The following is a 12,182-nucleotide window of genomic DNA, read 5'->3' on the forward strand; positions in this document are numbered from 1 at the left end:
TCGAAAATTTCTGGCGCCGCCCCTGAATTGGAGAAACTTTCGGTATTGTAAATTTATACCAGTTATTTTAATGCTAAGAGCACGAAACCTAACAACGAAAGCATTTAGCGATGAAATACCCCATGCACTTGAAGTATAGCGAATACCTGCTCGCACAAAGAATCATCACACACACAGGAATATACGGAAGGGAAAAATCGTTCCCCAGAAATCGCACAGAAAATAATTACTTAGGCTCTGAATTATGTGCTAACAGACACACTGGCGTAAACAGGATTTTTTTTTCTGGAAGGGCTAGAATTGTAAAGGTGGATAATACATAGCTGCTTTCTCGGAGGTTTATACACAATAAGATATTTAGAACTTTCTAATCTCAAAAATGACAATCTGTTGTCATTCTAAAAGATGCGGGGGATTTAGCCCCATTTCTTTACTTCTTTTCTTTGAAAATGTTGATTTTCTCAAAATTTCGGAGGGGGCTGTAGCCTCATCAGTCCCCCTCTGCGTACATCAGTGAACAGACATAATTAGAAATCGAACCATGTAAAATTGCCTGTTCACCATGATAAATTCGGAATTGAAACAATCGGAACTTGGGCCACAACACCTTTTTGTATCACAAACACGCTTTTTCCATATATAAGCTCCGGCGCCCACCCAGCGTCGTATAAAGTGGGTACCTGGAGGAAACTCTGGGGGTTAAAGGCGGCCAGGGACGTGGCGCTGATCGCATCACTCCCACCTTCGGCAGTGATCAAGAAAGTGTGGCGCCTGTAACTCCACATCCCCTTATACGCCTTCATGGCGTGGTGCAAAGCACAGGGGAGCACTTTACTGTACTGGTAGAATGGATCTTAGGTTTGAACCGTGTGTAGGGCACGTACGTTTCTTTCTGCCTGTTCAAACATCTACGTATTTCATTATTCATTCATCGTATCGACTCAACTAAAAGTGTAGAAACGTGTTGTAGAATGGAATCAGACAAATGAGAGACAACACTGATTGATAGCACTAATACAATCGCTATGTCGTGTCATAGCATGAACTTATTTATACACTTCAGCATCTAAACACTTTTAACATGAAGTATAAGAACACACAAACAAACATGATGAAAAACGATTACAAGTTTCATTTAGACTTACCTTCTTCGACCAGTCACACGACGTAATTCCGATCCTTGAAGAAACTGAACGTGCATCGCTTCACTTCAATTCAAGCAGCTGTAGTACATGACCTAACTGCAGGAAAATTAATCCGATACTTGTCTTCACGAAACATCTAATGCGAGCACTGCACGCACAATAAATATGCAAGTTTAACGTGTCTTAGCTACTTTAATACTTCATTGTAAATGTACAACCGCTCGTGTACTGGAAAGATACTTACTATCTTACACCTGGTAAATATTCCCCTTTGCAAATCACCCCAATCACACTCGCTCGAACACTACGCGAAACAAGCGAATGAACACAATCATCATGACATCTAGTGTCAGGCCAGGCAAGCATATCATTTAGCCTTCTGTAAACTTCAGTCTGCGAAATGCCAAACAGGGTAATGATATGACATAGCAGGGACTGTGGTATTATGTTAAGATTTAATTGAATAAACTGTGGTTCTCATCACTAACATCTTCTATCGCTTTCAGCTATGATGTTTCAGTTATTGTCCTATCATTGCTAGTCTCGTTATAGATATCGGTGGGCAAAATTAGCCTCTCACAAGGGCCCCAAAAATCCCAGGAAAAAATTGATACATAATCGTTTTCACATTTAGACGTAAATTTATCTTGTACAAATTATGAACTTTGTACAAAGATTATATTCAATTAAACCTGGTGAAATCTGTATACTTTCAGGTATGAAAGGCTTATGGTTCACCGTCCTTCTTCTTTTGATTGATGAAACAAGAGCAAAACACAAGTGCAAGTGTCCTAAAACAAAGTGTTGCAGCGACATGAGAAAAAGTAAGTAGAAGTTTTCCGAAACTAATTTGCGCGTCGCACACCCTGACTTGTCACCCCCCTTTTTTTTTTCCCGGGGACAGAGTCGAGGCTTCATTATATGTATTGAAAATATTCTGCATTGTAACGTTATTTACGATCAAGGTAACAACTGTAAAAATCGACTGGACATTTTTAAGATCTTTTGACATCCTTGCGCATTTTTTTTTCAGTTGACACCCGTGACTGTCTCGTACCTTGCCCCCAAGATGGCAGCTGTTTCAAGAAGGTGATAGGCTCTTCTCCTGCAAAGTATGCCTATTACAAGTGCTTCACGAGGAAAGGTGAGACAAGTTACATTCTTATTATAAGAGTTGTTTAAAGTTTAGAAAAAAAAAACTCTAGGATGCGAAATAACGGGGATCCCATGGATTAGCTTATTTATTTCCAGGAATTACTTTCTCCCCTCCCCGTAACAATGTAATATTTGCAATAAAAACAGGAATTTCCGAAACATAAAGTTGCAAATGTTTTCAAACGTCATCAATACAAACCCGGATATTATCGCACAATTGTGAAACTGTCAGTATGCACCCAGCTTATTATGAAGAAACCTTAACAATATTTTATGTGTTATTATTGGGTAAAAACTGAGCAAGAAGTATGAATTAGGAGACCGGGTTCGATACCTGGTGGCACATTGCACAGTAGTTCAGATCATACTTTAAACTGCAGGTCCAGTACCGATTAGCCTTTGTGTTGTGTGCAGAAAGTGATCTAAAAAAGTATCATGATTTATGAATTTAATGGAAGTAATGATTTATCCACACACCTCCAACATCCATAACACCCTCGACAACATTTTTGAACACCCCTAAAATGTTTCACAAAAGCTCAATTTATGACCATTTTGGCTCTAAATTTACACTTATCCCCTAAATACGAACTTACACCCCCCTAGATGGGAATTTCTGGATAAACCCCTTAATGGAAGGCCTATCATTTCGACATTCACACATGAAACGCCTGCACAAGGAGAAGTAGAAGAACTGTTGTGAGTTATAATCGTACCTAAGTACAGGGAGGTTATTGCAGCATGCCACCGCTTCAGCATCGGCCGCTTGCCGGTCCAGTCATGCAACAGGTGCCGGCAAATTGCGTAACAGATAGCCCGTAACAGAAACCGCTTGTTTTGTAATGTTTCCACTTTTCACAATTACAGTTACAATTACAATTGAAATAAGCACGTACCTTGTCGCAAGGATGCAGGAAAAGGTGTCCTCCCAAATACAAATATTTCTGGCACCTTATTTCTGACATCTAATCTTAGATTAGTCATCGCTACTTTATTCTCAGTTGTCGCGACAGCGCCTGCAGCTTATCGGGGGTTGGGTGAGTTGTCAGCCGCGAGATGGCGCTTCATACTGCACGTGTCGGCAGTGATGCCAACCGTAGGGACATGTCCCTACGCATAGGGACTTTTCACTAAATTTCGCCCGCGTAGGAACGTAGGGACAGATTTTGCCAAATGAGGGAAAACGTAGGTACTTTTTTCCATCTTGGTAAATTACATTTTATGAATTAGTTTATCTGGATACTTTAGCGAGGAGGAGAAAAAAGAACTAACTAACAGATCTCCATCAGAATTTTGGAACATGTTATCGGTTACCAAAAACTTTCAAGGCAAGTTCCTTTTTGAAAACATTTCCACTCTCGCGAAAATAGTGCTAACATTGCCGCATTCTAACGCGGAAACGGAAAGAATATTTTCAATGTTAAGTGATACAAAAACAAAAAAGGGAAATAAAATGGGACCAAAATTGTTAAAGAATGCAGGAAATACAGCATCACCAACCAACATCTATCTCTTCACAGCAGCAGCATGTATGACTTCAAATAACATAATCAACAGTAAACGACTCAACGTTATTCATTAGGGGTGTGCGGGATTCTTTACTTTAAAAAGTCGTTAATTCTCGACGTTTTCTGCCTTGTAAGTTTCTGGAACTTATCGAAAGTTGTAAGTTTTTATTCTAGAAATGCAAAAACAATCACTTAAAGTGAAAATGACTTGTAAAATTCGAGATTTCCAGTGCTTCGGGAAATTTCGAACATTTCCCGTCCAGAAAATTTTCCGACTTGGTCGGGAAATTGCAAATTTTTCAGTCCCGAATGTCGGGATTTAAAAAAATTACCGTCCCGATCCCGTCCCGACCCAAAAAATTCTGTCCAGCACACCCCTATTATTCATTAAGGCAAGAATTTACAATACCGGACCCTTCTGTAATTTCTATGCTACGTCTTATACTCACGAAATAATTATTCGTGATTATTTATCTCAAGTTAACATGTTGGGGTGAGGGGGAAAAAATGTTCATTAACGTGTAGAAGTTGTAAAATAAGCTTTTCAATTCTCGCAATGATTCTCCGTATACAAGTATGGTAGCCATATTTGTTGATATGAACAAATTAAAATTAGTTACGCTGTCTACAGCGTTGCCGCACTGTTGATTTCATACTTGGAGAGCATGGATCGTGTAAGAATGGCGGAAGAGAACAGTAAAAAAGTTGTTAATGTTGTACAGATTGTTAGGTGGAGTGTGCAGGAGGATGGCTGTGGGCTAATTAATAAACTTATGGATTTCAGTATATTGCCCAAAGAACGTGCTTACATGTGACAGCGACAATCACGATGTAGAAGAACTGATTTGATTACAGGTAAATTTGGCAACAGTACATCAATCATAAAATTGCAGGATACGAAAATGGCCTTCGATGATGAACGTTTGCCGTTAAAGTGCTACGAAAATAATATTTTTTATCGGTTCGTAATCACAATTACCGCAAAACCATTCAGGAATAGCCCCACTGACCATTCTCGGTAAGTTTAGGTTAAGTTAGGTTAGGCAAACATAGTTAAAATTTGGGCTCGAAAAAAACATGCACGGGTAGCCCAACAAACCATTGACGGATAGCCCCACGAACCATTCAGGTACGGTTAGGTTAGGTTAGGATAGGCAAACATAGTTAAAATTTGGGGTCGTAGTAATATCAGGAATGTATATTTCGTTTTTTAAGTATTGGAAACACAAAATCTTCCGGTAAATAATAAGCAATCGTGCCGATCGCGGACCACTCAATGTCACTTATTTTGCAATTTCTACACGTGACCCCCCAAATTTTAACTTCAAATTCGTGATTAGGAGGCCTCAATTAGTGAGTATGCGAAATATTACAAAAAATCGGGGAGAGGTCCTGTATTGTAAATTCGCTCCTTCATTAATTGTGGAAGCACCGAGCAGAAAGATTTGGTAAGTAAATGTGTATATTTTATCTTCTGTTTGCATGCTCATGAGGTGTTTTTTTTTTAGTCACTTTACTTGGCGTAGGGACATTTGGTCAGTTGTAGGGACATTTTGACTACGTCTGTAGGGACATTGCCGAAAAATGGTTAGCAACACTGTCGGCTACCAGACAGTGAGTCTACGCTCATTCATGTTCACTTCTGTTCGCGTTTATCAGTACGCGTTTTGTTTATACTGTGTTATTGAGTTGGTGTGCTAGTGCTTTATTGTGTGTTAATTGTTATTCATTCATTACTTATGTCGTTAAACAAATATAGTCTTGAACATAGAGTTTTTATGTACGATAATTACGTGAAAACGAATTCTTGCAGAAAAGTGGTCAGGGATTACGATAGACAGGATCTCTTGAACCTAAGAAACGTGTTGTATTGCTGTTGAAGGAAGTCATTTTCAACATCTCTTATAACACAGGAGGTTAGTGATCATCATTATTATTACTTTTAAATATCATTTTACGCTTTCGGTTTGCTTTATGCGCCGGGATGCTGTCTTCCCTTTCTGTCAACTGAGGATAAAGTAGCGATGTCTAATCTAAGATTAGATGTCAGAAATAAGGTGCCGGAAATATTTGTATTTGGGAGGACACCTTTTCCTGCATCCGTGCGACAAGGTACGTGCTTATTTCAATTGTAATTGTAACTGTAATTGTGAAAAGTGGAAACATTACAAAACAAGCGGTTTCTGTTACGGGCTATCTGTTACGCAATTTGCCGGCACCTGTTGTATGACTGGGCCGGCAAGCGGCCGATGCTGAAGCGGTGGCATGCTGCAATAACCTCCCTGTAGTATACGTACATATATTAAGGAGTTAATAGGTAGAGGTATTCTACTCATTTTGTCCTATTTCTATTCATTATTGTTACATTTGAAAATCTTATTATTTGTAGATCCATATGGAACAGTGATTGTTCGGGGAAAATATTACCTACCGAACACTGGGCTCTACAGGGTGGGAAATAACCTTTTGCTAGGGGTCTGCAGGAAAAAGTAACAACAATTAAAAAATTATGATAATACCAAATGTTTACTACGACAATTGTGGTTACAAAAACAAAATTAAAAATTAGTTCACGACAAAGCACCTTGCTTCAAGGCAAATGCTAAAACCAAGACCTTCTTCGGCGAAGGGGCATTGACTTCTTCAGCAGTTCTGAATGGCCGGGTGCATCACCGGACCTGAATGCTGCGGAGTACTTTTTGGCTATTCTGAAGGACGCAGTTGAGTCCTTGATGATAGTGGAACGCGGACCGGACCGCTATTCCCGGCCAACACTCCTTGCACATCTGGAACAAGTCCTCCGTGACATGGAATGGAATACGGACTGTTTGCGAATCTTCCGAGCTCCTACCCTGATCGTCTTCGTGCTGCGAGAGAAGCAAACGGCGGACATACTAACTTTTAATTTTGTTTTTGTAACCACAATTGTCGTAGTAAACATTTAGTATTACCATAATTTCTTAATTGTTGTTACTTTTTACTGTGGACCCCTAGCAAAAGGTTATTTCCCACCCTGTACAGTCCTGGGCTGGAAGACGGTTGGCCTTCTGAACAGTCTACACCGTTCTCTGTATCTTCTTTTCTCGCTTTATCCTTTCACCTTCATTATCTTCAGGTCGTCCATCCATCTCTATCTTGGTCTTACTTTCCTTACAGATTAATATGCTTTTGCTGTCAGTATTGGGAAAAATATTAGTGTGAGAAAATTTGAATTTGGGTGCGTCAGCACTTAGGCTATTTTGAACCCGTCACGTTATACGGGGGCCAGCTCCTTATAACAAATAACTCTAACGTTGCATAACTAAAAATCTTAAAATATTCTGACTTTCGTTAAAAGCCGAGGCTATAAAGGGCCACTCAGCACACACAGGGACAAAAAAACAGGACAACACACACAAAATTATACTGGCCATAGTGCCAGTCGCCAGAGCCTCGTTCGTCTGCAAAAAGCAGTCCAGGGTGTACTACGTGGAAGTGAGGTTGACAATTGGGTGTCCTACGTCGAAGGTCACCCCATTACACCCCTAGTGTGAGAAAATAATGATCTATTACGAAGTTAACAATTATCGTGATATTTTTCTTGTCATACTACGTACTACTGTACACTTTTCTGCTCCGGAAAGAGAGAGCAGATTCTTGCATTCTCACCCCCCCCCCCCCTTACATGCTGGCTACAGCAGGTAATTTAATACTTCTTTCTACTCCATCTGTAGGCAATAAATAAAGAGTTTTGCAGTTTAAACATCTAGCGTGTTCGGGAGAAGGCACGTTAGTCACAAACTGCGATTTTCTATTCCATTCATTTAAGCCACACTAAGGAAAATATTAGTATAACTTTATGTTGGGCATGTGTAGAGATTCTAAACAGTGATGATCCATATCGTGTCCGTAATGTTTGCTATTAAAAGAATAAACACAAGAAACTGTCTGCTGTAAAATTGCATTTTTTTTACTCAAATGCTGTTTTTCGAACAGCCTAGATATTACAATATGACAAAGAAGGCTAATTTTTCATGCTCTATTTTAGTACCCCTATTTCGAAGAAATTTCAGATTGGGGTCAAACCACGAACCCCTCTTGGCATGTCCATGTCCTTGGTTCCATTTGTACTAAAAAAAAAAAGGACCAGAACTGAGCCACACAACATGTTCAAAGTGAATCCAGAAGGTGGAGTTGGTTTGAACCGGGTATAGCCGATATTGTTCAGGTAACAAAAATCAGTAGAATCACATTTCGTAAAACAAAGTGCCTCAGAAGAAAGACAACATTTTTATTTATTTACTGTGCGATAAATAAATAAAAATGGGCAAAACTAGCTAAATGTAAAGCAGTATATTAAAAATGTTAAAATTATATGGTTTCGTTTTTCAGGTTCTTTGCTTTCACAGGGATGTTTTGCAGTAGGCTGTACCGACCCACCCCCTTTCAATCCATGTTTAATAGTCGAATTAATCAATAATAAAAGACGGCGGTGGTGGTGTAAACTAGATCATGACACAGAGTTGAGGACAAGGAGAGTACAAGTGCTGCCACCTGGGAAACGGTCTGAAGATAATTGGCAGTGAAAAGTCATCCTTCTTGTTCTTGTTAAGAAACATATATTTGCCTCTAGTGACAAGGTAGCAAGAAGAAGAGGAAGACACTGTCTTGTGAGAACAATCGTTGGAACCTGTGATTTTGATTGACTGTCGGCTGTGGATAATGAAAATTATATATATATATAAATGTATATTTGGTTGTAGCTTTGCTGCTATGCACCAGTTACATTTGTTTTACATTTTATAATTTTACAATTTCATAATTTTACAATTTCATAATTTTATAATATAATATTTTCTCTCACAATATAGTTTTTAAGTACATATATTATTTTCTTCGTTGGGTTCCTCAAAAGTACTGACAAGGCGTATGCGCCATTATATCCTGCTTCTTTTAGATCTCTTAAGAAATAATCACGCGTAGTTACAGTAAGGCGACATTCAAATATAATGTGATCAGGTGTTCCTTCAGTTTCACCACACTGACAGATTGGGGATTGAACAATCTTCCTAGTGTACAGTGGGATCCACTAGTATTGCACGGCAAATTGTCCATGACCATTTTCATTAATTTTTATCTTACATCTTGTGTGTTTTTAAACGATGGAATTTTGTGTGTGCTGGTGCAGAAGTTGTCAACAGCATGTTTTGAGTTTCCTTTTTTTTCTTGAAGCTCTTATTGGGTCAAACAAAGTGCATGAACATGGTGATGGACAATTTGCACGGTAATACTCATGGATCCCACTGTACAAGTCTTTAGGTGCCAGGGTGTAATTTAGCCGACATCTAAGAAGACTTGTTAAAGAGTTTCTTGAGAGGTTAATGTCTTGATACCAAGGTTCTTTAGGTATAAGTGGTTGAATTGAATAATATTTTTTCCCATTAGTCTTCCCTGTAATTGTCCATTGTTTCTGCCAACTTTTCAACAATTCTGTTTTAGCATGTGACTAGCGCTTTTGCAGAAAATTTGATCCGAACCGAAGCGATCGGTGACTTGATTCTTCAGCTGCGTACTTGGCTAATGTGTCTGCTATGTGGTTCCCCGCGTTTGTTACAACCTGTCCCGGTTCCCGCGCTAGCTGGTCGCTCCCTTTTCTCCGTGCTGGGGAAAGTCAAAGCCAGGCAGCCAATTAAAATACGCAACGTCACAACAGCGTCTACGTAAGCGCCTCTCTTCTGGCTTCCATTCGCTCCTCGCTGCCCAGCAGACGATTTTTTCCTCGTTTCTCATTGGCACCGAAACTGTAGAGCGCTCCCTAGCGCGGGAAACGGGACAGGTTCTACCAAACGCGGTATAGGGATGTATGCCCGGGAGTCCAGACAAAAGAAATACTGTATCCTGAGTTGGTTAGTTTGTGATATAAAATTTTTATGTTAACAATGTACCAGTCTACATAGTAATCAACTGTTATCGATCCCAGGGAGTGTAAGACTGACGCTGAATCAGTGGCTATCACTACCCTCTTGAGGTTTTTCTCCTGTATATACAACAATGCTTGACGAATAGCAAACGCTTCCGCCGTGAATATTGAAAATTCTGCTGGTAATGGGTAGATTTTGTATTCCATTAGATTATTGCAATATATTGCAGCTCCAGTGTTACCAGTTGCGAACTTTGATGCGTCTATATATACTATGTAAAAATCTTCATGCACTACAGAGTGTACATATTCCATGAATAAGTTATTCACCATACTTGGCATTGACGTTCGTGTATCTTTATCTGGAAATGGAGGAAAGTGAACGGGAAGTATTGTTGCTAATTTAAAATAGTCTGTCGTAAAGCACGGAGACGTTGAAAATCTAATAACTTTCGGTATGAAATCCTTAATCGACTTGTATGCTGTGAATAAGATTGGAAGATTTAATTTATATTTAGCTGTACGGTTTGATGACATTAAGGCTTGTAAAAGTGATAATTTTGGTATTATCGGACTGGATATGGAAGACATCTTTTTCATTAAGAATTTTCTCGCAAGATATTGCGCCCGTAGATGAAATGGTGGTTCTCCTACTTCAACAAACGTAGCCTGTTTCGGTGTTCCTTTCCATAGACCAAAGATTCTACATAAACTATGATATTGTATTGAAGATATTTTCCCAAATGCCCAATTTAGATTATTGTTAATCAAGAAAGAGCCATATTCTAATCTTGAGTTTAGCATTTGCTTGTGAACAATGTGGAGTAGTCTAGGATCTGCTAGGATTTAATGGAAATTAAATAGACGCAGGGACATTGTTTTTAACGTGCTAAACCATGTCTTAATTTTCTTTAAAGTTATGTGCATATTAGTCCATAGGAATAAACTGCAATTATAAGACATACTGATTTCTTTTTATCTCGATATTTGTATTACGTAAAACAATCTTAACGTTTAAAAGCTTGACGAAATTCCACCACAAAATTATGATTTTGCTGTCATGGTACATCACGTGTAAAGTAATTTGCTAGGGTTTTAAGTTCGTGAAACAAGGAAAACAAATCTAAAGTTGTTTGTGAATCTCAAAGGGTAAAATTGGTTTAAAACCATCAAAAGAAAAGAAATAGAATCTGAATGTGTTGACAATCAACACCCATATTACATTACAAATATGACGGGGATGGCAATAGTGAGTTCTGTTTCACGTTTTTAACAGTAGCCTATCATCGTTTATACACCCATTTTGTGAATGGCATTATCTATGTTATGAAATGAAATGTTAACTCACCATAAGATAATCTGTCCTTTCCAGTAACTTTTGTGCAACGTCCCTCCCAAGTAGAGGATGTTACAAATACAATTTTGAAGGTTTTAAATTTTAACATGGCTATTGAAGTTTGTGTTTTCACTAGACAGTCTTTAAAAATCGAGACGAGAATGTTTGAGACTTCCGTAATACATATTATATATATATGATAAAGAATACATTGATTACATTACTGTGCTACTTATTCAGTCGTACAGTGGGGTGCACAAATAGGAGCTGTCCTGTTAGCGGACAGTTCATGGAGCGAACAGGGCATGGAGCGGACACAACTTGGTTGACATGTTATCTAGTGTACTAATCAGTTAGAAAATCTAAACCTCCCGCCCCCACGCGCTGCTGGCAGGCAGCAACCAGTTCATGGAGCGGACACATGTTCATCGACCTCCCCCGCTCCGATGGAAATTGTGTTACTAAAGGGTGGATGGATTTGTATTTACGTCCACTTTGTGCCAAACAAAACTTGTACATATTCTTACAATAAAGTGCGAAAAGGTCTATACTTAATGCCAGCCGGGACTGCGTGTCTTGTTCACATTCTGGCACCTCATTATTCTGTAGGTGAGTCTGTCGTAGTGCCTCGCACCAGCAATGCGACAGGGGGTCCGAAGACCCACGGACGCGATAGACCCGCACGAATAACCGTACTCAGCCTTCAAATTGAAGGCCTAGTCCCATCAGCAGCATTAATCTACTTCGTCAAACACGTACATTTTGTGCTACGTCAAAAGTTCTTTACATGGTATCAATCCAGTTTCGGAAGAAGGACATCGTCTTCAGAAATTTAGGCCTAGTTTTATCAGCAGTATTAACGAGTATCCGTTAAACATTGCACAAGGTTTCCGTTTCCTGGTCTACGATCTCCATGTTCTTAAATTTCGGAACTTACTTAACAGGAACGAACAGCTAGGTTAATCGCACAAGAATGAAATAAGCTCACAGGAGACAGGACAGGAAGTATGAAGCTTCCCGGTTGGCGGGGGAGGTCAATGAACACGTGTCCGCTCCATGAACTGGTTGTTACCTGCCAGCAGCGCGTGGGGGCGGGAAGTTTAGATTTTCTAACTGATTAGTTCACTACATAACATGTC

General features: G+C 39.3%; 2 protein-coding genes across 2 annotated transcripts in view; one reads left to right on the forward strand and one right to left on the reverse strand.

The window, feature by feature from the left end:
- tay (tay bridge kinase) overlaps positions 1–1,436 on the reverse strand; it is a 624,643-nt gene extending 623,207 nt beyond the window's left edge. The window contains exon 1 of the mRNA XM_083123369.1: positions 1,146–1,436. The gene's annotated coding sequence lies outside the window, so the exon portion shown is untranslated. The remainder of the gene's footprint in view (positions 1–1,145) is intronic.
- Positions 1–8,495, forward strand: part of LOC145988503 (uncharacterized) — a 68,602-nt gene extending 60,107 nt beyond the window's left edge. The window contains exons 2-4 of the mRNA XM_083123370.1: positions 1,862–1,969; positions 2,179–2,289; positions 8,180–8,495. Of these exons, the coding sequence (XP_082979496.1) occupies positions 1,864–1,969; positions 2,179–2,289; positions 8,180–8,373 (411 nt within the window). The 5' untranslated portion in view covers positions 1,862–1,863 and the 3' untranslated portion in view covers positions 8,374–8,495. The remainder of the gene's footprint in view (positions 1–1,861; positions 1,970–2,178; positions 2,290–8,179) is intronic.
- Positions 8,496–12,182: the final 3,687 nt, after the last annotated feature.

This window comes from Lepisma saccharinum, chromosome 6 (genome assembly GCF_977018435.1).
Source record: "Lepisma saccharinum chromosome 6, izLepSacc3.1, whole genome shotgun sequence".
NCBI classification, from domain to species: domain Eukaryota; kingdom Metazoa; phylum Arthropoda; class Insecta; order Zygentoma; family Lepismatidae; genus Lepisma; species Lepisma saccharinum.